At 51.9% G+C, this 25,469-nt stretch overlaps 1 protein-coding gene across 1 annotated transcript in view; it reads right to left on the bottom strand.

The window, feature by feature from the left end:
* Positions 1 to 232: 232 nt before the first annotated feature.
* The window catches only part of CUL9 (cullin 9), a 35,271-nt gene continuing 10,034 nt past the window's right edge, over positions 233 to 25,469 (bottom strand). The window contains exons 10-41 of the mRNA XM_019738396.2: positions 23,716 to 23,912; positions 23,142 to 23,359; positions 22,083 to 22,332; positions 21,889 to 21,994; positions 20,933 to 21,160; positions 20,558 to 20,648; positions 20,249 to 20,420; positions 18,813 to 18,918; positions 18,424 to 18,519; positions 18,010 to 18,185; positions 17,601 to 17,734; positions 17,069 to 17,248; positions 16,774 to 16,883; positions 16,484 to 16,666; positions 16,182 to 16,342; positions 15,676 to 15,904; positions 15,397 to 15,586; positions 10,455 to 10,600; positions 10,187 to 10,316; positions 9,836 to 10,035; positions 9,121 to 9,371; positions 7,809 to 8,154; positions 4,103 to 4,243; positions 3,795 to 3,959; positions 3,447 to 3,610; positions 3,004 to 3,097; positions 2,433 to 2,507; positions 2,170 to 2,280; positions 1,894 to 2,011; positions 1,373 to 1,506; positions 631 to 704; positions 233 to 550 (exon numbers count right to left, since the gene is read on the bottom strand). Coding sequence (XP_019593955.2) covers positions 352 to 550; positions 631 to 704; positions 1,373 to 1,506; positions 1,894 to 2,011; positions 2,170 to 2,280; positions 2,433 to 2,507; positions 3,004 to 3,097; positions 3,447 to 3,610; positions 3,795 to 3,959; positions 4,103 to 4,243; positions 7,809 to 8,154; positions 9,121 to 9,371; positions 9,836 to 10,035; positions 10,187 to 10,316; positions 10,455 to 10,600; positions 15,397 to 15,586; positions 15,676 to 15,904; positions 16,182 to 16,342; positions 16,484 to 16,666; positions 16,774 to 16,883; positions 17,069 to 17,248; positions 17,601 to 17,734; positions 18,010 to 18,185; positions 18,424 to 18,519; positions 18,813 to 18,918; positions 20,249 to 20,420; positions 20,558 to 20,648; positions 20,933 to 21,160; positions 21,889 to 21,994; positions 22,083 to 22,332; positions 23,142 to 23,359; positions 23,716 to 23,912 — 5,175 coding nt within the window. The 3' untranslated portion in view covers positions 233 to 351. The remainder of the gene's footprint in view (positions 551 to 630; positions 705 to 1,372; positions 1,507 to 1,893; positions 2,012 to 2,169; positions 2,281 to 2,432; positions 2,508 to 3,003; positions 3,098 to 3,446; positions 3,611 to 3,794; positions 3,960 to 4,102; positions 4,244 to 7,808; positions 8,155 to 9,120; positions 9,372 to 9,835; positions 10,036 to 10,186; positions 10,317 to 10,454; positions 10,601 to 15,396; positions 15,587 to 15,675; positions 15,905 to 16,181; positions 16,343 to 16,483; positions 16,667 to 16,773; positions 16,884 to 17,068; positions 17,249 to 17,600; positions 17,735 to 18,009; positions 18,186 to 18,423; positions 18,520 to 18,812; positions 18,919 to 20,248; positions 20,421 to 20,557; positions 20,649 to 20,932; positions 21,161 to 21,888; positions 21,995 to 22,082; positions 22,333 to 23,141; positions 23,360 to 23,715; positions 23,913 to 25,469) is intronic.

The raw sequence follows: 25,469 nt of genomic DNA, 5'->3' as shown, positions 1-25,469 counted from the left end.
CTCTAACACTGGGCTGGATCTGGGAAAAGTGGGAAAGTCTGCACCTGGCCCTGGACCAGGTGGACCCTCATTCCCCTTTATTGCTGAAGTCAAAGGGGTCACCTTTGGGCCTTCTATGATGACAGAAGAGTCTGGAGGTCTGAAGAAAACTAAAGACTGAGCAGGGCTGGGCGTGTGGGAGGGGGGAGCTGAAGCGGGCCTTTGGGGAGCTGCCCAGCCTGCTTCAGAGACGTCTGTGGAAAGGTTTATTCAGTAAACAGGAGGCGCTGCGGCCGCTGGGACTCGCCCCTCCCCCCACCCGTGACAGTGCCGTGGTCACGCACGGTGCCAGGGGCTCCCTGACGCCTGCCCTCAGTCGTAGGCCTCCTCATCCTCCTCCTCTTCGCCAAAGAAGAAAGTCTCTCGGTCCAGGTTCTCAGACTCCTCGTCATAGGAGAAGCTGTCGTTGTCCAGCTCCTCATCGAACTCGTCCTGCTGCCACTCAGGCACATCATCCTCGTCGTCTTCGTCTTCCTCCTCCTCCTCCTCCAGCCCCGAGGAGCCCGGGGGCCTAGGGGGAGAGCGCCACTCAGCCCCCGACGGCGCCTGGCACGTCCCACTCCCGCCAGGAGCTCTGCCCACCCTACTCACTGATTGCTGGGCACGTTGGACCCTTTCGCCTCCTGGGCCTCTAGCGACGGGCTCTGGAGACCAACGCGGAAATCCTGGCAAGGGGACGGGAGGGTGTGGGGAGGAGGAGTAGAGGCCACTGGGTCTCTGTGCCCAGCATTTCTTCAGCTGGTGTTGTCTGCGGGCCTACTGGGTGCCACGCACCTGGCAGGAAGGCTCCCACCGGCTCTCCCTCCCTCCCCACAGCCCCTCTCCAACCACTGCCTTGTGTGGTTTCACTCAGAGGTGGCCTCCAGGGACAGAGGACACAACGGTGAGGCCACCAGCCCTGTGCTTCAGGAGCTTACAGTGTATGTACGCATCTGTTCTACCCCAGGGACTCACCAGTCCGTAAGCTCCGGAAGGCAAGACTCATAGTTTAGACCCAACATCAGCGTATTAGGACTGGAAACTACTTCAGAGATCCCTTACTCCAGGGGACCCCGAGCCCCTGGGCCCTACTCCTGCATTCTGAATCCACATCTGGGAGTTGTGGCTGAAAACATTCCCCAGCTGATCCCGAAGAGCAAGCATCTGGCCAAATACCCTTGATGTGGGCTAACTCCCTTATCTTGTAGGAAATGCGGTCAGGGGGCAGGGTCCCACAGCGTCCAGCAGGCTGGCCCAGGAGCTGGACATTCATTCACCCTCACTGCCTTTGCTCCTGGACACCCCGGGGCAGGGGCTGCGCTGGGCACGGAGGCCCGGGGCTGGGGGAGCCTACCTGGGTGGAATGCTGCAGGATAGCGAGCAGCCTCTCCTGGATCCGCCGGAGCAGCTCCAGGCCCGTGTTGAGGCTGTCTGCCCGCAGGAGGCGCAAGGACGAGGCCAGGTCTCGGCACCGCAGCAGGGTCTCCTCTACAGAGGGGGCAGGCACAGGGGCTCCCTCCCTTCTTTCATCCCTTCCATTCCTTCCTTCAACACACACCTACCAAGTTCTACCAACATCAGCCAGGCCAAGCTCTAACCCTCCATTCTCATGGGGCTTACACTCTAATGGTGGGGACACATCATAATGAAATCAAAGGCCTGGGGGACCTGTGCCCTTAGGCACTCACAGCATGTACTATAGTCTTCATACCGGAATTTTAAAAGGCTGCTGGTGACATGGCTACAAAGAATTAAGAGGAGGAAGAGGTCCGAGTGAAGGCTGGGGGCCGGGTGGGGCACTGTTTCGCGGGATGGGGCGCTCGGAAGGGACAGGCGGGCAGGCGACAGGGCCAATCGGGCGGGGCCAGGCCTCACCCAGAAGGATCTGCAGGGCATTGGTGTGCAGCTCCAGGCTCTCTGTCTGCTGCTCCAGCACGTCCAGGGGCTCTGTGTCCTGGTTGTAGAAGCTGTACACGCAGGCATAGGCCAGCACCTACGGGAGCCCCAGTCAGGCTTCTCCCCGCTGAGGCCTGGCACCTGCCCTCCCACCTGCTTCCTCCTCATCCCCCCATCCAGGCGGGTTCAAGGGAAGCGGCCGGGCCCACTGCACGCCCCGACATACCCCTCCTCCCCTCCCCCAGCTGCCACAACCTTTCGGGCCTGCTCAAGCCCCCGGCAGGCATCACTGAGGAAGGTGAAGGACTTGGCTGGGGGCACATCATGGATAGCAGCCAGGCGATTCCGCAAGTTCACAGCAAACTCCTGCGCACAGGGCTGGGGTCAGTGATACGCCGGCACCTGCAGCCCCAGCCAATCAGAACAGCAGCCACCAAACCCGGCTCTCTGGCCCCTCCGCGGCCATGCCCCCCACCTCGTGACCTTCTCACCGACCCAACTCTTTCCTCCCTGCTCACCCGGGCCTGGTGATGGAAAGTGCATCTCTCATTATAGTCCTGAAACCGCTTCTCTTGACGAGCTGCCTTGCTTACCTGTAAGGACGTGTTGAGAGGGCTACCGGGCTTTGTTGGGATAGAATGGGGCTCATCTCAGATGAGCCCCCATTCACAGAGGCCTTTCAACACTACCCAGATGTTTTCATTTAATCCTCAGAACTGTGAGGGAGGTCATATTATCAGCCCCTTTTACAGATGAGGATGCTGAGGTGTGGACAAGTAAACGGACCCAAAGCCACACACTAAGCGGTGGACCAGGCTCGGACTCAGGGTCCTTGCTCTTCTCTGCTCTGCCCCGCTCGCCCCAGCCCACCTGGGTATGAGAAGTCCTACACGGGGGTTAAAGGTTGCTGTGCGCAGACCTCCCAGCACCTGTAGGCCTAGGTGGCTCTGTCTTCTCCCCACTGAGCCTTTGTCTCCACAGCTGTGCGGTTGCTCTGGACACAGAGCCCTCTTTGCCCAAGACCCCGCAACAGCGTCCCATCCTGACTTCCCCTGGCCCCCACCCTCCTCCCGGCGACGGTCCCCTTACCATGGCAGAGCAGTTGTAATAGTCTTTGTGATTTGGCTTCCAGGACTTGAGGCAGCGCCAGCAGAATCCATGGTTGCATTTGGCACAGGTCATGCTAGGGAGGAAGCTCGCTGGTCAGAGGGCTCCTGCCTCTGGCCAGGGCCACAGCAGGAAGGCCAGGGGCCTGAAGGCACCTCTGAAGATGCCCCGGCCCCTCTATGCCTTTAGTCTCCCACACTTACCGGTCACTACTGAATGCACCCTTGCTTCCGAATTCCCCCATACAGTGTAGACTTAAAAGTGGGGGAGGGAACATAAAACCCAGGAATCACCCTGGAGCATGCCCAGAAAGGGTGGTTGAGTAACTGCGCCTGTTGCTCGGCGTTCTGGTCAGCCCCATTTCTCACTAGCAGGTCTCCTACCCTCTCCCATGCCTGCAGACTCCCCCAGGGCCCTCTTCTTACTGCAGACACCCCTCATTCTTCTCGATGGGAGCCTGACAGCTGGGACAGCGCTTAGAGATGAGCTTGGCCAGGTGCTTGCTCTGGGCCTCCACACTCATGCCATCGTAGTAGCCGCCGTCATCGACCCACTGAGACATGTGGCCACAGCTGGCAGGGTAGTGTGCCTAGAGCAGGAGGGGGCGGGGAGGACATAGCAGAGCCCTTACTGAGGGCAGCCCCGCTGGTGTGTGTGTGGGGGAACAGAGCCCCACTGGGTGGCCGAGGATGCGAACAAGGCAGAATCTGTGTGGGCGGGGCAGGGAGGGGTGTGAATCCTGGCTCAGCATCAGGGCCAGGGTGGGGGCCCACCTCAGGGAAGCTGCAGGTGAAGCAGGAGGCCCAGCCACACTTGGAGCAGATGGTCCCGCAGCCCAGGCTCTGGCGGCACAGGATGCGGTCGCAGCCCTGGGGGTTGGTGCACCAGGTCAGATTGGAGCAGCTTTCCACGTAGCCACGCAGGAGGGCCTTCTCGTACTGTGGGACACAGGTGCCACCAAGTAAGGGCCTGGCTTGCCAGCATGCCACACCTTCAGGTCCCCCAGCACCCCGCATGCCAGCCCACTCCCTGGGGCCTGCCCATCTGGCTGTGCACCGAGCTCTCTCAGGGGAGGGGATACCTTAGAGATGACCTCTGGTGAGGAGACGATGGCACGAATGAAGGCTCCGGTGGGCTGGGCAGGGCAGTCGGCGATGGGGCAGGTGCAATTCAGCACAAGGTTCTGCTCGATTCGCATTGTTAGATACTCATTCCAGCAAGACTGGGAGGGAACAGAGGGGCGCTCAGGGACAGTGCGGGAGCAGCACGAGGAGGTGGGGTCCTGGGCAGTAATCTAGCGGCCCTCCCTTCCCGAGGACGCAGAAGGCCAGAGACAAGCCTGCTTCTAAATCGACCTCAAAACTGACCCTAATCTTTCTGGCTTCCATGCATTTTCCTGGATTGGCCCAAATTACAGTTGTCTTTGAGGATGTGTGGGCCAGGATAGCAGCCTAATTATAATTATTGTTGGGCTTGATGTGGAGGGAATGGGTACAGAGAATCGAAGGGGGTGGGGGAAAGAGGAGGACGAGATGAGGAGAAAGAAAGACTCAAGTTCCACGAAAGAATTGGAGCGAGCAAGGTCAGAGAGAAAGGAGGCCTAGGAGATGGGTCCCCCTTTCCCCATTGGTGGCTGGCCTTGGACGCTGCAAACACACCTGTGGCCTCTCCTCCTGGCTCCACTTGCTCACCTCCATGCCTGTGTTGAGGCTCCTGTGCCCCCAGACTCAGACTTGTCTACTGCATCTCCCAAATCCTGATCAATGGCAGCACGGTGGCCCCAGGCCATGTTGGACCCTTCACATCTCTTAAATCCTGTCTTGTGCCCATAGCCCTGCCCCACCCTACACCAGGCCATTATCCTCTCTGCTCCTAAATTGCTGCAGGAGCTAGTCCTGACCAATGGTCTTCCTACCCCCCATCTCTCCCCATCACATCCATGGTCTATGCATGACAGCAGCCCGAGCCGCCTAAAATCCCCCAGTAACAGCCCCTTCCCTCACTGCCGATGGCCGAGCTTTCCAAAACGAGGCATCTAACCCCCAGGAGAGGACATGAATCAGTGGTATCCAAGCTCCAGGATAAATGGGAAGCATTTTACTGGACTATTTTTACTCAGAAGAAAGTACTGAACAAAACACAACAAATCCCTTTTTATAGTGAAACAAACCCAGATAAATTGGGATGTTGGATGCAAAATTCCTGCATTTCCGAGATAAAACAGGAAGTTTCTCCAAATTCAGACCGCACACCTGCAGGCACACAGGCGCAGCAAGCTCCCCCCTCCCAGCCACGGAGGACGAAGGCCCGCGGATGCCTCAGTCCGGTGCGGCCCCACTCCCGTAAGGAGCCCCTCTGCTTTGGGCTTGCTCTTGGTTCATGCTGTTCCCGGTGCTCAGCCCAAGGAAGGTGCTCCCCAGCCCATACCCCGCCTCCAACCCCCAATTCCACCTGCCATTCAAGGCTCACCCTGGGAAGCTGCCCCCAACTGCTCCAGACGCCAGGATTTCCCTGCTCTGAGTTCTCCTGCGTTTCATTTGTGCCACTCAGCTGTGACTTATTCATAGGCTCCTCCTCGGCTGGGACTTGTTCAAGTAGCCTGTTTTTCTCAGTGGCATTTTCAGGCTCCCTATCTCCACATCTCTGCAGTGAGGGGGTGCCCCAAGCTCAGCGCTTGGGCCTGCTTCTTTCTCCCTGGGTGATACCAGCCAGGCCTCGCCACGTCATTCTGAATTCAAAAACCCACTGTCCACTTGCCAGTCCCACAAAGGTGTCCAATAAGAAGCTCACAGTTCATGGCCATAAAAGACTGAATTCCCCCCTCAAAAACCTGCTCTCCACCCCAGGCCCCAGCCCCGGTACAAGATGACAATCCCATTCACCCAGATGCTCAGGTCAAAAACCCAGGGATCACCCTGGACTCCCTAGTTCTACAGCCCACATCTAATCCCCCAGCCCTGTCAGCTCCACCTGCAAATGTTGCCAAACCCTCCCGGTCCTCTCCTCCCCACTGTCCCTCGGCCAAACCACCACCTTCTCTTCTTGCCTCTTTGTACACAGCTTCCACTCTTGTTCCCGTCCAAGCCTTTTCTCCACACAAAGCAATCCTTTCAAACACGTCAATCAGATCATATCACTCCCCTGCTTAAAACCCACCATGGCTTCCCCTAAAGTAAACCCATTATCTGCCAATCCCGACCCAACTGGGCCCCTGGCCACCTCCCAGATCTCCTCTCCAGCTGCGGTCCCATGGCTTCCCTGTGTTTGCTCCTGCTCTTCCCTCTGTCTGCCACACTCTTCCCCCAGATAGTCACCTCCTCGGACTGGCCTTCCCCGTGCCTCCCCAGGTGAAAGTCCCCGACAAGCCCTGCAGCCCAATCCGAACCCGTCACTTCCTACAATGAAGACCCCACGGGATTCTTTTCCCTGCATTTCTCATAAGTGTGGGGAGGGAGGGCCCTGGAGTGAGACCGCCAAAATCCAATCCTGACCTTGGGCAAATTCTTTCTCCTCCCGGTGCGTCTATCTGTCGTCTATAAAATGGGGAGAGTAAGAATATCTATCTCCCTAAACCAGGATGGGAATTCAGTGAGAGACTGCGTGTAAAATAGCACAATAGCCCAGCGTGAGTGCCCATCACTGTTAGCTGCTGTTACGAAGAGCGCACGGTCGTTACTTGGACTTTCCCACGCCCTCATTCAGCACCCAGAGCTATGCGCACAGTAAGTCCACGACAAATATGAATTAAATGAAAAAAATGCAAGTGTGAAGGAAAGAAGTAAGAAGCTGGGGGGGGGCAAGGAGCATAGGCAGCTATGTGAGAAGAGTAACCTGAAGCAGAGCAAAAGGGAACCAGAAAGAGAACCGGTTTGCACGCATGCAATGCCCCTGTCCAGGATGGCCCACCCCGGAGACACTGTTGGGAGGGAGAGGCAGCTAGAATCCTAGCAACACAGGCACTCGCCCTCTTAAGAGGATGGCTGCGGATAAGGCACCAGTTCTAAGAGCTGTGAGGCGGGGAATACCAGACACTCAGCACTCTGGTTGGGGGGGGGGGGGCTCTCCCACCCCTTCCTGCCTTTGAAGACTAAAGACTCACCCCCGACCGGCAGCCTTCTCTGCTTCAGCTGTACGACAGCAGGCCCTGCCTTCCCAAAACTGCCTTCCGCTTTTGTGCTATTTTCTGGTTTACTACATTGCTTTCTATTTGTGTATCAGGTGAGAATATACACAAAAGAAGTGATGATAGTCTGAGAGAGAGACGTGCATGGCGATAAGGAAACCACAAGCTACAGGCATGACCAATTGAATAGCACTTCCCATTGACAAAGTGCCTTCATGTATGCTGTGTGTGTGTGTGTGCGCATATGTGTGTGTGTGCGTGTGCGCGCACGTATGTGTGTGTGCGTGCGTGTGTGTACCAGTAGTTCTCAAATTTGGCTGAACACTCGAATCATCTGAGGAGCTTTCAAAGCTCCTGATGCCTGGATTTCACCTCCAGAGATTCTGATTTACTTAGCCTGGGGTATAGTATGAGCTTGAGAATTTTTAAAAGCCGCCAGTGACTACAAAATGCAAATTAAAAGTTTTGAGAACCATGGATGTATATATCCTAACCACCACCCTTCACAATGTCAAGGTAGATGACAAAACTCATGTAAGAGAGACTAGGAGCCTTGCCCAACATTGCCTAGGGTAGGAAATGGCGGCGCTGGGGCCGGAACCAATAATTTCCAAGGAATTATGCTTGAGCAGAAAGCTGGGGCGGGAGGACTGGTGGGCCTCACCTTGCAGCAGTAGTGCATGCAGCAGAGAGAGGGCAAGTCGGCGCTGGGCTCCAGGGGGCTGACACACACCGGGCAGTGGTCGGGGCGCGTGGAGGCGGCCTGGGCCTGGGGCACGCACAGCCCAGCCGCCAGCAGCAGTGGCTCAGGATTATCACTGTAGCTCTGCAGCAGCTGTTCGGCCCCCCAGTTGGAGTGAGCCAAAAGGTGCTGAGCCACATCTCGCTCTAGGTTCAGCGTCTCCTGCACCTGCCATACCGCCTGCTCCATCAACCCCTCTACCTCCTGGGGGCTCATGGTGCGACCTGCAGGCAGCTGAAGAGATGCCAGGGCGGCCACAGCTTCTGGGCTTGGGGGGAGAGAAGAGGCAGCGGTCAGTCTCCCTGCCCTGCTTATTCAACCTACTCCCTGAACCCCAGCTTGGCCCCCAGCTCCCATCGTGCTTGCGTCACCAGCCTGAGGACAACCACCCACACCCACTGTCAGAGCAGGGCCCTCCAGAGAAGCAGTTGTAGTGGCGGCTGCAGTGACCCAGGGCCCGGCAGGAATCCAGCAGGCAGGGGTGAGGATGCTGACTGACCTACAGCTGGATGGACAGTCCCACTGTGGGTCTCACCCAAAACGCTACTAGCGTGTCAGGTGAGAAGGGGTAGTCCACAGCCTTACTACTCCAAGTGCAGTTTGGGGCCCAGCAGTCGGTATCACAGGTCCTGTACTGAATGCACTGACTCGGGATCTGCACTTAAACAAGATCCCCGGGTGATGTCATGCATGTGGGAGTAGGAGAAAGATCACTCTGGAAAGCTCACTGTACAGCTAATGCAAACAGCAGGCATCAAAGCAGTGCCTTGGATCCGCTGTAAAAAGCTTTAGCAGTGCCAGCCAACTAGGGGACTCCTATGGCAAATTCCTCTGTAGAACAGGCTTCCCCAAAACTAGTGTGCATATTTCACTGAGCAGAGTGCACAGTTAGCACTCAATACATATGGCAGAATATTTCATATTTGCTCAGAATGAGAGAGACCTATAAAGGAGCTTACATGTCTGGGTCTCTTGCCTAAATGCTCTAGGAGGATGGGGACAGCAAGGCCCTTGATTAGGAAGGAAAAGAAGGAGTTGACGGCACTGGAAGGCGGAATGAAGACGATGAGAATGGGAAAAGTAACAAGTAGAGACAAAATGGGGATAGACGAAGAAAGAAACTAAGTGTTTCTCCACAAGGGAGCCTGGCTTTGGCACACAGCTCCTCCCAGGTTACTGCGGCACCACCTGTCATGGGGAGCCCATCCCTCTCTACTGGCTGGTGCGCACACACCTAGGCTTGGAAGTCTTGGTGGTCTGGTTGCCACAGAAGGGGACCTCTGCCTGACCTCGGCAGGGCCCCGTGGGCTCTGGGGTGGCGTACATCATGATCTGGGGCCGGTCATCACGCCGTTTCACATAGCCCTGACCCAGGAGGTGCAGGATGCAGGAGAGGACATCCGTACTGGTACAGGCCACGCCCCCAGCCACCGTGCGGCCCAGGCTTCCAGGGGGATTTGGACCCTTCTGCCAGGCTTCCAGCACCTGGATGGGAGGCGAGAAAACAGGCAGGCCCCTTTTACCTACAGGAGCCAGTCTGCCTGGGTTCAATGCCTAGCTCTGTCACGTACTAGCTGTGCGACTATGGATAAGTTACTAACTCTCTCATGCCTCATTTTTCTTATCTGTCAAATGGGGACGATGACGACGATGATGATGATGATGATGATAATACCACCCCCTATCACATAGAATTGTGCGAATTAAATGACTTAATAATGCAAACTCTTAGATTTAGGGCCTGGCATATAGTAAACACACATGTCTTGTCTCTCTGCCTTCTGTCTACCCTGTCAGGAATAGAAAACCCAGACAGAAATGTTACCTACAAGGTGTCACACTGAGAGCGTTTACCTTCCCTTATGGTGACCCTGGGCACCTTATGGTGACCCCCAACCCCCAGCATGACTCCCGCCCTCCCCTAACTTCACGGTCCCCTCTTTGCCTACCATACAAACCAGCTGATCAATGTGGAGGCCCTTTTCCCCATGAGCCTTGAGAATACGGACAAGAAGACAGATCAGGAGGTTCCTCTTCTGTTCAAGGGTTCGGCCCTCATCCTTCTCTACATCCAGGTACTCCTGGGGAGGTATCAGCCACCGGGCCTCCCCACAGGGCCGGAGCCCAGGCTCACGAAGCCGCAACACACCTGGAATGCACTCCCAGTCCGTACCCGCGGAGGAGGAGGGGCAGATGAGGGGGCGAAGGAAACCCCATTCTCGTTCCCTACTACACTACCCCCCACCCTGAGAGCCCCACCCTCTATGCGCAGCATCCCTGGTCAGCCCCCATTGACCTACCCCCGTGTGGAAAGTCCTGACCCTCATGCAGGCTCAAAGGGCCCTTCTCAGACGTGAGGGGCAGAAGTGCCTGGCGCAGCAGCTCCGGGGTGAGGGCAGCATTCTTCAGCAAGGATTCTACTGACACCTCCTGGTGAGGAGGAACAGGGCCAGTCAGAGGGAGAGAGTTAAGGGCCAGGAAAATATGAGGGAAGGAAGGAACAGAGTGAAGGAGAACAGTGGCAGACAAGGGGGAAGAAACGACAGAGAGGCTGAGGAGCGGAGGCACCTCTGTCTGATTGAAATTCAACAGCAGCCACATCTGCACGGTGGACACATGCAGGGTCTGGTCCCCAAACTGCAGCTCAGCCCGGCCCAGCCATGTCCACTGCAGTCGCCGATGTGGTCCCATGTCCAGAACTGGATGGTTCTGACCTGGGAAAGTGTGGAGGAGAAAGGCAGAGACAAAGAGCAGGGGAAATAGGGAGTTAGGGGTTCGGGCGAAGGTGTACCCTTAATTAAGATCTGTTCCTGCTAGTCTCTGTGGGGAGGAGGGCCGAGGCAGTCACAGACATAGAGGTGCTAAGCTTCCAGAGCTCAGCCTCCTCTGTGACACACCAGAGACCTGAGTTTTGCCCTTCCTTAAGGAGCTGACAGTTGTAAAGGCCCATGAGGCTGGGTTTTTCCTCCTCCGGTATCACAGTTCCGGCAAGGGTGAGCCTGGGATGTTTGCTCATGCCAGGAAGCAAGGACACTGTCAAAAGGAGAGAGCATCAAAGGGAGCCAACCTGAGAGGTACTCGCTGGCCCAAAATGGGACAATTTGAACGTCAAAAAAATAACACTTGCGATGGATTGAAACACATGAAATATTGTAAAAATCCATGAGTTCATAATGATATATATTTTTAAGAGATCTCATTGGTCATCTTGGAGTTTGCTAGAGAAGTGGTTCAAAATAAAGGGGAGGAGCAAAGAATCAAGCCTTTCCTGTATCAACTGTACTTCAGGGTAACTAAAAAGTTGATGAGAGGAAGTTTCTCTTTATAGAGGAAGCATTCCAGCTAATACATGAAGGAATGACAAAACTAGCATATGACTAGTTTGTAACCCCTAATGAAACGATAAACCTAAACAATGATAATGAATGACTGCATAGTGAAAAGCTGATGGGAAACTAGATATAATGTGTACATCAGACTGACAACACTGAAATCCATTGATCCATCTTACTATCACAAAGAGAGACAGCTAGACGTAACGCACCTCCTGGAAGAAGTACACAATACCACCTAGGGATTTGCCCAAGAAATCAAACCCAAATCTGAATAAGCTTCTATGGCTAAATATCAGTTTTTAGGAAATAAAGGTGATAGAGGAACATGCTAGAGGACACCAAGTGGATGATATAATCAGCAAAATCCAGCCTGTCAACAAATCCATTTGGCAAACAACCCAGTTTCCTCCACAACCAATTTTTGGGGGGTGGGGGGGTGCAGTGGGGAGAGGCAGGAACCTACAGATTAAGGGAGATGAAAGATATACCTCCACCAAATGCAATGTGTGGGCTTTGTTTGGATCCTCAATAAACAAAAAGTAATTTTAAAAACATGAGATAATTAGGGAAATATGAACACTGTGCATTTGATGATATTAGAAACTATTAACTTCTAAAGGTTTAATAATTATAGTGTTCTTGCTTTTAAAAAGAGTCTTTATCTTTTAAATTTGAACACTGGGGAAATGGGTGGGAATATACTCATAGATGAAACAAGACTGGCCATGAATGGATATATTGGCGTTTATCTATTAAGTGATACACTATTAATCTAATGTGTCTACTTTTGTGGATGTCTCAAGTCTATCATAAAAACAATTTTAAATGAGGGTGAAAATAAGCCATTTTCAAACAAAAGCTAATAATGTTTTCCACCAATACCCCCTCAATGGAGAAACTTCTAAAGGATGGACTTTAGGGGAAAAATTGAATTCAAAAAGAAGGATCAAGATGCAAAAGGAATGTTGACTAAAGCAACTAGTATTATGGCAAATCTAAACATCAACTGAATAAACAGTAATAACAATGACTAATAATAGATAATTCTAAAACACTGAACAACAATAACAAGCAAGATGGAAGTTAGAATTGGAATTAAGATTTTTCTATGGTCCTTTTATTGTTCAGGAAGGTGGGAAGTGATATTATTAACAAATCAAACATATAGGTTAAAAATATAAATGTAATCAACTATAGAAATAGAATGCATGACTTCCAAAACTGAGAGAGACAAAAAGGAATTTAAAAAAAAATCAATCCAAAATAAGAAAAAAAGCACAAAAATCCAGGGTAGAACCATACCTATAAAGGTATTCAATTTATTATTATTATTTTAACTGTACATATGTTTTATATATTTTGTGTATATGAAGTAACTAAAAATTTAAAATATAAGGGTAAACAATAATACAAAATAAAGGGTTAAAATAAAAGCCTTACTATCCTCACTCATAGTAATTATAAATAGGCTAAAATTGACAACGGAAAAAGAGAGACTGTTAGGCTGAATACAAAACAAATGCTAGGTATTTACAAGACACATGCCTAAAATATAAGAGTATGACAAAGTTAAAAGTAAATGGATACTGGGGGAAATTCTCATGAGAGTAGAATATTGGCATGGTTTTAAAGTACCTATCCCAACAGACTTCTTATAAATAGTAGCAAGGGAAAAAATATTAACTATACAGTGGAGAAATCAAACAACCTCTTGACCAGGTTGTCAAAATGAACAACACAAAAGAGGGACAGATAGAAATTGTGTGCTCCAAATGTAATACCCTGAGAAGCACACGACATCACTTACTTAGTATTCTGGCCATGAATACATAACCTGAATCTAATCACAAGACAATACCATACAAATTTAAAAGGAGAAACTATTTAGAAAATTTTAAAGGACTGTACTCTCCAAAAATGTCAGTGTCATAAAAGTCAAAGGCTGAGGAATTGTTCCAGATTAAAGGAGACTAGAAACATGACAACTAAACGTAATGGGTGATCCTGGACTGAAAAAAATAAAAAGAGAGAGAAGACATTATGGAGTCAATTAACAAAACTGGAATATGGAAAGTAGATTTGAGTATTATACCAATGTTAAATTTCTGAAATTGATAAATGAATTCTGTAAGAGAATACCTTTATTCTTAGGAAATATGTATTAAAGTATTTAGGGGCAAGGCCAGCATATAGCGTAATTTACTCTCAATGATTCAGGGGAAAAAAGTGTGTGTGTGTGTGTGCGCGCGCGCACATGCACGCACAAGCACACGCCCGCTTACACACACATACATATATACACATTTATATATATACGCACATTTATATATATGCATATATACACAAAGAGCAAATGACAAAAGCAAAATGGGAAAAATGTTAACAAAATGTAAACTTGGATAGAGTATGTGGGTGTTCTTTGAATTAATCTTACAATTTTTCTATAAGTTGGAAATTATTTCCAAATAAAAAATAATTTTAGGTAAAAATATAACTGAATTGTACACTTAAAGTGGTTAAAATGGAAAATTGTGTTATTCGTATTTTACAATAAAAGAGACCTAAAAGATTTATCAATCCAAACAAAAAGGAAAAAGATAGAAAAAGATATACTAGAAAGATAGCTGTAATATTACTACCAGATAAAAACAGATTTTAAGAGCTTTCCTCGAAAGAAGGTCACTTCATAATAATTAACCATAAAGATTCTAAACCTGCATAGTCCATTGTGGTTGCCATTAGCCACATATGGCTATTTAAATTTAAACTGGTTAAAGTAAATAAAATTAAATATTTGGTTCCTGAATTGAACTAGTCACATTCAAATGGTCAATAGCAACAAATGGCTATCATATTGAACACAAAGCAGAAAAGAACTTCTCCATCATTGCAAAAAGTTATATTGGACAGCACTGTTAAACGATTTTAAAGTTTATGTAATAACAGTCAAAAATATATAAAACAAAATGTATGTAATTAGAAGTTTAAAAATTCACTATTATAAAGGTAGATTTTGGCACATCTCTCTTAGTAATAGATCAAGCAAACAAAAATAAGTAAGGTTACAGAAGATTTGAACAATGTAATTAACAAGGTCAATTTCGTGAAATATGTAGAATCCTGTGTCCAGCAGTTGAAAAATATACATTCTTAATAACGCATGGAACACTTATAAAATTTGACAATCTATCTATTTGGCCAAAAAAGAAGTATCAAATTGCAAAGATTCAGAAAATAGAAACCATATTCTTTGGCCACAATGGAATGAAGGTTGAAATCTAAAACAAAACGATAACTAAACAAATGAAACAAAATTTGCTTGAAAATTTTAAAATCTACTTCAAAAATATTAATAAATAAAAGAAGTAATAATGAAAATTAGAAAATTCTTTGAACTAAACAATAATAAAAATACTACATAATAAATCTTATTCCACATCCCAAACGTCCATCAGCAGCAGGAAAGATAAATATATTCCTACAATGGGATATGACTCAGCAATACAAAAGAACAAAGTAATGATACAACTGACAAGCTGGATCACTCCACAGACATTAGGTTGAGTGAGGGAAATCAGACACGGCGTAATACATACTCTGTGATTCCATTTACATGACGTTCAAATACAGGCAAAAATCTATGGTGACAAAGGGAAGAATACTGGTTTTTCTTAGAAGATACTGACTAGAAAGGGGACATGAAGAGGAAAGCCTTTGGGCGTGCATCTTGATCTGGGGGGTGGTTACGGTAGTACAGATGGATATAAAATTCATTAAGTCATAATTAAGATTTGTGCACTTTACTGAACACTAATTATATCTCAATAAAAAAAATCTAAGAAACAAACCCAAAAATCTTACAGAATGCAGCTATAGCAATATTATGAGGGAAATTAATAGCCTTAAATACTTTTATCTAGAAGGAAGTGCGAAAAGACTAAGCATGCAACTTGAAGTCAGAAAAAGAAAAATAGAATGAATTCACACAAAGTTGAAAGAAATAAGAGAAATTAAGAAGATCTAACCCACACTCTTTCACCCTCCCCTAGGAGACTTATCCCTAGAGCCTATGCTACTTTTTATCTACGTATTCCTCTCCAAAGGTCCTCTCCTAGTCCTCTCTTGCCACCCCAAATCTCACCCCGATCTCCAATTGCCTGTCCCTATCTCCTCACTCTGGCTGTAGAAATTGGAGAAGCGGTCAAGGGCATCACAGAATTCTGTGGGAAGGCACTTTCTGGGATGGTACAGGTAGCAGAGTGGCGAGACTGGCCAGCAACGTGGTGATAGGACCAGTATAGAAACTGTAGGACTTGGATCTTCGATAAACAGTTCTTTCTCAGTCTCCTCTTCCTCCTCTTCCTCCTGAGAGACAGAAGGATTTCAAGGGCTCCCTTCTTTGGTCTAGTCTTCTCCTGCTCTCCTAGTCTCCCACTCTTTTCCCTTGCTCTTACCTTCTCTTCTTCCAGGCCCTCTTCCTCCTCACTCTCCTGCTCCAAGAGCAGCTTGTCAAGCTGCTGAAGCTGGTAGACGTGGAACTGGCGCTGCAGCTCCTCAGAGGTGCTCAGACTCTGCAGCATCTGCTGGGGGAGGCGGTTGGGGAAGCAGGGACCGATCTGCTCCAGCACGGCCCCCTCCAGCCAGCTGGAGCCCAGGCTCAGGAGACGGTCCGCCATGTAATGCCTGCGGCACACACAGCCCAGGCAGAGCCTCAGTGTGGGCGCTCGGCATGGCCCGGCCTCCTGTTCCAGAACGTAGGTCCCTCTGTTGCAGCCGGCCTGAGTCACAGGCCCTACCTCACCGCTTCCTTTCCACTCCCTTTCCACCAATGCCACGGACATCTCTGGATCTTAACCCCACCCCCACCTCCTTCCACATGTCATCTTCCCTCTGAGGCTTACATCTTCACCCTCACTAGACTCTCGGCCTCCCATCCCTACCTCTCCAGGTCTGCACTCACTGGTAGAAGTGCTCAAAGGTAGTGGCCAGCTCTAGGCCAGACAGGACCATGATGGGCTCCAGGTGCCGCTGAAGCTGCCCCAGCATTTCCACACCAGCGGCCCCACCAATCAGGCGGCCCTGAATCTGTTGGTCGATGTGCCTGGCAAACTGTTCACTCATCTGGGGCAATGGAAAGGGTACCAGTGAACCATGAAGAGGTTGTGGAGAAGGAGAGTGGGGAGTGGAAGGATAAAGGGCAGAGGAAGATGAGCCTCAAGCAGGAGCCCACAGCCCCCCGGCTGGGAAGCTGGTGGTACTCACGTGCGTGGCGGTGAGGAAGGACTGCTGCAGCAAGGCGCCCGAGAAGCCACTGCGCAGGGCCAGCATGAAGGCTGCCCGAGGTCCGAAGAGCTCTGAGCTGGCACTCTGCAAGTGCTCATAGAGCGTACAGTAACGTGGTACGAAGTCTGGGGTCCTCCAGGCTGCAGCCAGGAACCTGCTGACCTGAGGAGAAAGGGCAAGAAATCAAAGAAAGTCCCGGAATGTGGACGGCCGAGCCGACACCCACCTCCCCGCCCCCCACCCCCAGAGTTCAGCTTCCTTCTGCCCACCTGCTCCTGTACCACGCTCAGCCAGCACTGCGTGAGGTTCCTCAGGCTGCTGCTGGGAAGAACAGGTGAAGGCCCAGGGCTCTGATCCCGACCCTTACTCATCTTATTGACTGTGGAGACAGAGGGCAAAGGGAGGACTTTCATCTCAGGCCTTGGAGGAGTCCTGGGGTCTTGGGTACTGACCCCCAGAAATGCCCATAACAAAGCAGCATGGAAGAGTAAAATCCAGGATGGGGGGAGTCAGGTATCACCACTGCCCAGATTCTTAGCTCAGCTGGCCACGGCTGGGACTTACGGGGCCCGGTGCACGGCTCAGGAGAAAGCCCAGGAGGAGGCTCCACGTGCACCAGCAAGTGGCAGAGGTGACGAACCCGAGAGGCAAAGGACGCTGCTCGGCTCAGGGGATTCCGAGAGCTCTCCCTCTGCTCTAAGTACTGACCCAGCAGCCATCCCAGGGAGCTCACTCCTTCAGCGTCTGAAAGAAGACAGATCAGAAACAGGTCTCCGTGGGAAATGGGGAACGGACAGCCCGGGAGGAGGACAGAGAAGGAACAACTGTACAAAAAGATTTGGGGGGCAGCAGGGCCCTAGTCCTCCCCTCACCAAGGTTTGCCTCAGCTGGAGTCTGGGGAGATGGTAACAGGTTGGGGGTGGGGTGGAGGGGAAGATTCAAATACCAGTCTCGGGGAGCAGTCCCTGAGGCAGGAAGGAAAGGAACTCTGAGGTGACAGCCTTCAGGGATAAGGAGGGGAACCAAGAGCATTAAGTGAGCCAGTCCCGGGGATAATGACAGGGGCTGGTTAGTGGGGCCGGGTCGGGATGGTTACCAGGGGAGGTGATATTCTGCACCAGCGGGCTGACCAGGGCCTCCCAGCAGGTCTTGCCCAGGGCTTGGGCAGCTTCGCTGTCAGGGAGGAAGCGGTCAGCAAAATTCTGCTCGTGGCGCAGAACCCTGTTCAGTCTGAGAACAAAGAGTGTGTGGTTGAAGATGAAAGGCACCGATTCCCTTGAGGCCTCCACTCAAGGGCAGTCACCTCCCAGTCACCCCACGTTTGGTTCCTTCCCAGCTCTCCCCTAGCAGCACACACTTCTCACCTCTGTTCACTTTCCCCTCATGTCCTGGCTGCTGCTGTTCCTTTCAGACTCCCACAGGAGCCTGTCTCCCGCCCAGCGTCCTGCTCCCCTTAACCACCTCCCCTCCTGCCTTCAACCAGGCCCGCCTCCTGCCCCACCCACCTGGGATAGAGCTGGAGGAGGCGCTTGCGGTCCTCGGCTATGTCCTGGCTCCAGGCTTGTGCCCAAATTGTATAGAAGAGACATGTACGGCGACACAGCTGCTCTCGGAATAGTGGCCAGAAGGTGGGCTTGGGGCCCAGGACCTCCACACCCCGAACCCGGGTGTCGATGCCACCCTGTAACAATCACAGACCTATCTGTCACCTGAGCCACTCGGTCAGTCACCAGGCTCTACCAAAGCCAGGCCTCACACCCGGAGTTTTCTAGAGCTACTCAACACAGTCCGACATCTCTGGAACTCAGTAGGTTCCCGGCCCATCGCCAAGCGGACCAAGGAGGAACCCTGGCCTGAGCCCGGCCCCCAGATACTGGAGAACCCGGAACCCTCGCCCCCAGCCTCCTCCCTCGCCGCACCTGCTGGCAGCGCTTTATGCGGATCTGAATGATGGGCCAGAAGCGGTTCAGGTTCTCCAGGAGGGTCACCCGGCTGGCGGAGGGCATCACATTGACCTGGTGGGGCAGGGGAGGAGAAGGAGAGACACAGCTGTCACTTTCAGAATTGGGGACGGAAAGCGATTGACAGCAACCAAGTTTGTGCTGGTGTGCGCGTGTCACTGCTCCTGCACGGGACCCCTGCACCTACACGGCTCCACACCCCTAATTCCACTCTGCTTCCAAGGCAGTGCCTGTCCAGGAGGAAGGGACATGGGAATTCCCTAGGGACCGGGTCCTTCTGCTAAGGCTCTGAAACAAACAGAACGATGGGGAGTCAAGTGAAGGGAGGTGGACACGAGGGCCCTCACCGTGTTGAGCTCAGTGCTGACGCAGCTGGGGCTGTTACCCCCAAACACCACCACCCTGGCCGGCATGTAACTGGAGTCCTCACTGGCCACCACCAGAGTCAGCTGCCTGGGAGAGGAGAAAGGAATTGGTTAGAAACAGGACCGTGATCTTAGTTCAAAATGACTTCAACCCCCCACTTTCCCCTTAGACTCTAGTCCCTCTGCTTAAGCGTCCGTCTTCCCCAGACCCTCTGCTCTCGTCATATCTTCCCCCAAAGTGACTTCATTTAAACCCATACTGTCAACTAAGAATGAACGCCCTAATGACTCCCAATCACCTCTCTCTCCTAACCCACTCTCCCAAGCTTTCACACTGTACATCGCACAGACATTTCCATGTCAGGCTCACAGGCATCTCAGCGTCAACGTGCCCGAAGGGAAGGATCAGCTGTCCACAGAAACCTGCTCCTCTTCCTCTCTCTCTCGGAAAAGAAAACTGCCATCCACCCAGGCCTCAAACTACGACACTGCCACAGGGACTTGTCTCATCCGGCCCAGGGCAAGTCCTGTCTCCACTCTTAGATCTCGCAGTCCGTCACTCCCTGGCTATTCCCATTCCCGCTGCCTACCTGGAGACACTCATCATTTCTCAACCAGACCTCTGCATAAATCTTCCAACGTTTTCGTCTGGCATCCACCGCAAACTCCTGTAACTGCCCGAGTGAGTTTCCTAGGTGAAACTGGTTTTGTCTCTTCCCTTCTTAAAACCCTTCAATGGAGCCCCAAGTTTCAGAATAAAGCTCAAACTTCTTAGCTCACAAAACTCTTTGTGGTCTGGTGCGGCCTACTTTTCTGGCTTCATCTCCTGCTTCCTTGCTCCACACACCCTCCATTCCAGCCAAACACATTTACTTCAACTTCCCCAAAACTTTCTTACTTCCATGTGGCACGCAGGCTGTGCCTCTTCCTGGAGTATCCGTTGCCCTCTCTTTATCGCGCTATTTTCGACTTCCAAACTCAGCTCAGTCGACTCCTTCTGGAAGCCTTCTCTAACCTCTCAGTTGGCCTCATGATCCCGAGCACACATCGACCACGCTTTTTCCTACTCTATGCTCTTGACTTTTCCAGCCTGGCTCCCTAGCTACCCTGTAAGATCCCTGAAGACAGGGCCCGTATCTTATTGCTCTTGTGGCCCAAACCCTTGCACAGAGCCTGGCACTGAGTATACATTAAACAAATATCCACAGGAAGAGTGGAAGTCAGTTGTTGAGCTCCCTCAACACCAAGCACAGGGAGTGGCCTCTGTCTGTACCTGTTGGGGAAGCACGTCACCTGGCTCAGGAAGGGAGGGCTATCTATACCCAGCACATAAAGGCAGGCCCACTGTGTGTCTGTCTATTCACTGCACAACATTTGAGTTATGTTTCTCGGGGCTCTGTATGTGAGTGTGTCCACACCTAACGAGAACACCACGGCGCATGTGCAAGGTGATGTAGTGGGAGCCGGTGCTGCCGTTGGACTCCCAGTAGGTCTTGGGGTTGCGGTCCGTCAGCTTGCTGGCCCGGTGCGGGTTGGAGGACACCTCCACCTTCTCCCAGCACTTGTCCTCTTTCACTTCTACACTGGAGCCTGGGGGCAAGTGGGAAGGGGTGGCTGTCACAGCCTGGTTAGCTGAGAGAGAAAAGGAAAGGGACTGGGGAGCGGGAAGGGAAAGGGGGAACAGACGCTGGGGTGGGAGCCAGGGGAAAGCAGATGGGGGCACGCACCCTGGCAGAGATGCCTGAGGAACACGTCAAAGAAGGGAATGTTGATGGGTCGGTGGGTTCGTCTGTGGTCTTCGATCTGACCCAGCACCATCTGCAGCCGGAACACCAGTGAGGAAAGAAAAGGGAAGGGGCGGGGAACACAGAAAAACACACAGAGACATATGTGGAGAAAGAATGAAGGAGCAACAGGAAACTCAACCCATTTTCCCCCAAATTTTGGCAGAACAGGGCCATGTGGGGGAAGGTTGGGAAACAAGTACCTCAGATCTGCTCCCACTCATGCCCACCTGGGACACCAAATGGGGACACACACTGGACCCTCTTCCCCTGCTCCCGGCTTCGTCTCCCTTAGTTCCGTCCCGGGAGCCTCCTGACCTGAATGCAGCCAGCCAGGATGCTGGACGTGAGGCTCCTGTAGAGCTGGGCGTGCTTTTCACACTGCGTCACCAGGTTCTGAAGCTCGCAGGCTAGCAGCAGCTGAACCGAGTGCTTGTCCATGACTTTGATGAGCGCGTCCCTGGTGCCCAGGGCGCACAGCGCCACCGCGCAGTCCTTCTGCGTCGAGGCCAAGCGATGCAGGAAGCAGAGCAGCTCCTGGACGATCTGAACCCGGAGCCACAGAGATGAATGTATGGGAACCAAGGGCAGGCCAGCTCAGGGCGGAGGGGTGGGTTTAGTAAAGCGAATGTGGTGGCTGAGGTTTTGGAGAAACTCAGAAGCCCCGGGAAAGGAGAGTACCCAGGACAGGCTGGAACAGAAGACTGGGGTGTTGGGATTCCAGAGTGAGGTGGCTGGAGCGGGGCCTGGCTTCTCAGGCTTCTTCCTGCCGGGGCCCAGCTACCTCAGGAGCCAACCTCAGTGCCCGAGCCTTGCTCACAACGCACACACCCCGAAGGGTGGAGCGCAAGGAATGTCTAGACTGCTGAATGTGAGCTTCTCCTAAACCCAGAATCTAAAATCCAGGTACAGCCAAAAGGTTTATACAGGCGTATCTCGTTGTATGGCGCTGCGCTTTATGGCGCTTCACAGATACTGCGTTATTTTTTACAAATCGAAGGCGAGACCCTCTACCAGCAAAAAGATGACGACTAGCTTTACTGTGATCCTCGCTTTACTGTGGTGGTCTGGAACCGAACCCACAATATCGCTAAGGTGTGCCTGTACTTTCAAAGTGCCAGTTCTGGAGACTCTTAGATGACATTAGTCTTCTTCTTACTGACGCTCCCAGTGTCCAGACCCATCCAAAAAAGCTATGCGGGGCCCTCCACAGGTAGCCGGTGCCCCAAATGCTGCCTTTCCCTCACCCCCCTTACCAGGGCTCTGGTTGGTACCTCAGAGTCATTGCTGGGGCCAGTCAGGCAGTTGAGGCAGGGCTCCAAGACCTCATGCCAGGGGAGGACCATCGCCTCCGAGTGCTCCAGCAGCCGGGTCATGACCCTGGTGAGGGGATGGAAACAAGTGACATCCCTACAATCCTCCAGCTCCCCTTGCCTCCAATGCCCGGATGCCCAAACAGGCCCCTCACCTCAGCGAGGTGAACAGCAGACTTTTGTTGGGCCCAGGGGCATCCAGAGTCCGCAGCAACAAGAGGAAGGGCTGGGTCTCGTGCTGGAGGCGCTTGAGGAGGGGCTTCACAGCATCCCCCGGGCCCCCCTCACGGCACAGCACACGCTCCAAGTCCAGGAGGAGTTCCGCAGATGGGCCCCTTACCAGGGATTGGACCAGCAGCTCAGGGGAACCATCCTGGCCCTGGGAAACGGGGGTCTCCACTGGTGCTGCACAGACACACAGGAAGAAGAAAACAAGTATGAAGAGGAGTCATACAAGTTGGTCAAACCAAGACATAGGCAGTTCCTGAAGATCACGCCCAAAGCTTCCTCCCTTTTGGAGGATGTCTGCCGTTTCTACTAAACTGGGGGATTTCCTTTTCTGTCCCCAAATACATACCTAGATACGTCTGAAAAAAAGTCTAGTATGGCCAACACCGTCAAGTTTATACATCTTTAATAACCTATGCTCATATAATTACATTTGATTATTAAATGGTAGCTGTACTGTTACACAAACCAATAAACGTTAGATGTTATAATTATAATATATCCTTGTACTACCTAGCATGGGGGCTTTAGAGATACAGATTAAAAGACACATAGTGCTTATTTCAACTCCCCCCCCCACTCCTGGGTTTTCATTTGTTTGTTAAACACAAAGGGTGTCTTCCCCATGACATCAGTATTTCGTGTTTCTACTCACAAACTCTCTGTACCGTGAGTTATAATTCCTCTAAAGAAAGCCTCTCTGGAAGTCGTTTCAACCAACCCTTCCATGGCTAACGAGACTGGGCCGAACCCGGACCAGACAGACGGCAATCCTCCTACCTTTATTTCCTTGTACCTATCCCAGCGTCTCCCTGTCCTCTGGGTCAGAAAGTTCTACTGAAGACCTAACTTGAGCACCAAAACCCTCACTCATTTCCTGAAGGTTCCCTGTGCCCTTCCGGTAAGGTACAAGGACGTAAATGGTAGCCTTCCTGGCCCCGGGTGGCACTGATTCCTCAGCAGAACCACCCCCGCCACAATCGTACCTGTGTGCTCAGGACTGCCCGGCGGCTCTGAGTAGCGATTGAGAAGCATCATGAGGATGGTACGCGTGGTGGGCATGGGTTCCGTCCCCGGTGCTATCCCTGCGTGCCTAACCAAGGTGTCTCTCAGCTCTTGGGTTATAATCTGGTCTCCCAGAGTGTGGTGGTTGCACAAAAGCAGGTTGAGCAGGAGCAGGCCATTTCTCACTGCAGAGGAGCACCTGGGAGGATGGGGGGGATCCCGGGAAGAAATTGACAAAGAGTGAATGCAATGGAAACAGGAAGCCCGTGCACAGGGGAGAAGCCCTGCAACTGGGGAAAGGGTCCCAGGGGTCCCCAACCTCAGGTCACTCCTCCCAACCCCAGGAAGGAAGGTCGGGGTATTTCTGCTCTCTGGGAGTCACCCCACCCCCAACCACTTGGCCTCTCCTCCAACGACAGTCAGAGAGGGTCACTGATGTACCACCCGTGGGTAACAACATGAGGGGGATTTCTGGGGAGCACATGAGACTTGGGCAGAAGAGCAAAGGGCTTGGGGCTGAGCAGGACTTTGGAGAGTGGAGGGGGATGCCCTGACCCCTCCGTGTTCAGCATGAGGGTCACAGCGGCAGGCACAGTAAGGAGCAGGCTCTCAGAGCCAGGGCAGGTGGCTGAGTCGATGCTGGCGAAGATTTCTCTGGTCATCTGGGCATCAAACAACGGGTGGGCGGAGTCTCGGCCGGTAACCAAAGGGGGGCTTTCCGAGGAGCTGGCGATGGCTAGCATCTTCAGTGCCTGCGAGGGGGAGGCGGAAGAGGTTAGGAGAGGGCAGAGCCGCCAGGCCAAGGAAGGGGACGGCGAGGCCATCATCCTAGATCTCAAACCTTAGGGAAGCTCAGCTGTTCGCAAAGAGGTCAAGCAAGCGATCGAAATGGGAGAGGCAGTGATGGGACAGCAAATGCTAGACAACAAAAAAGAACAGAACAAAACACAGCAAACGATAAAATCTAAGGCTCAGCGGTGGTACTATCAGTCCACAACGTCTCTCTACCAGCACCAAGGCGAGCCACGCGGGACAGCTGCCCCTCCTGTAGCGTCCCCTTGGGAGGGGACCCTTTCAGGTCATCTAGTGGTTGTCAAAGCTTTCCTTGAAGTTGTCTCCCTTCACGTGTGACCACTCCTACCTTTGCAAAACTTTTCTTCCCTGGAGTTCCATGACTTCCTGTCTTCCTGGTTGCCCTCCCTCTTTGGAGTTCCTCTGCCTTAAACACAGATGTTCTTCGTCCCCCTTCTCTTCTCACCCTGTGCTCCCTCCCTAGGCAACAGTGTCCACTCCCAGAGCTTCAGTTACCGCCTAGATGCCAACACCCCCAAATCTATGTCCCCTGGCCTCCGAAGCCAGTATCCCGCCCTCCTCGACAAGGCTACTTGGGTTGTCTCACAGGCAGAGTGGTTGGAATTGTGGGGAAAAATGCTTGTAACATGCAAACTTGTCTGCTAGTACGACGGGAAAAAATAAATCAAGATGAACACGGTACCACTAGAGAATGTTTCTCTTAGGGAAAGGGCTGACTCTTGAGAAGAAACACTAGGAATTAGAAATCATTCTCAGGACAACGCCCCTAATGAGGACTAGACCCGCCTCATGAGGCTTTCTCCCTTTGGCTACTCCACTCTCCCAATCAGCTGAATTCTGTAGATCTTAGTTATACACAAACTGATGCGATTTTGTTACAGGGCAAGAGTTTGACTTTGGAGGCAAATGCTGCATTTTGGTGACACAGTTTGAAAGGAGCAGGGAATTCTTGAAGCAGACATGGCCTGGACTACGAATGCTGGGCTGCCCCCGGGAGGACCACCACCTAATAGGCCATATAGGAAAGAGCCTCCCGGCCGCAAAGGACATGTGTTCCTGCCCACGCCGCCGCCCTTATACGGTTGGAATCCATTCCCAGAACTGAGGCCTACCTGACCCCTCAAGGACCCTCAGGCTATACAGAGCACTCCCTGCCCACACACACCTCCTACTGGCCAGCACCTCTGTTGGGAGTAGTCAGGAAGTCAATTCTGTTAGGCTCCCCTGGACAGGGGCCTCCCTTCCCCCCTCTCTGGACCCAGGATGGCAAGGCAATGGCAATGTTGGCTTCGTTTTACCTACATTTGGGGAGGGGGTAGTTTCTGTGTAAGGGTACCACTAAGATCAAAGGGTAAAAAACAATTGTCACATCTAGAATATTAGTCTTTAACCAGATACCTAATTTCCCACTGCATGGGAAATTCAACATACCTAAAAACTCAACTCCTGACCTTCTCCCCATACCTCTTCCTCCCCCCAAATTCTCCCACTTACTG

The sequence above is a fragment of the Rhinolophus sinicus genome, linkage group LG05, assembly GCF_036562045.2.
Source record: "Rhinolophus sinicus isolate RSC01 linkage group LG05, ASM3656204v1, whole genome shotgun sequence".
Lineage (NCBI taxonomy): Eukaryota > Metazoa > Chordata > Mammalia > Chiroptera > Rhinolophidae > Rhinolophus > Rhinolophus sinicus.
Note: the sequence above shows the minus strand (reverse complement) of the source record. Positions and strands in the feature narration are given on the sequence as shown.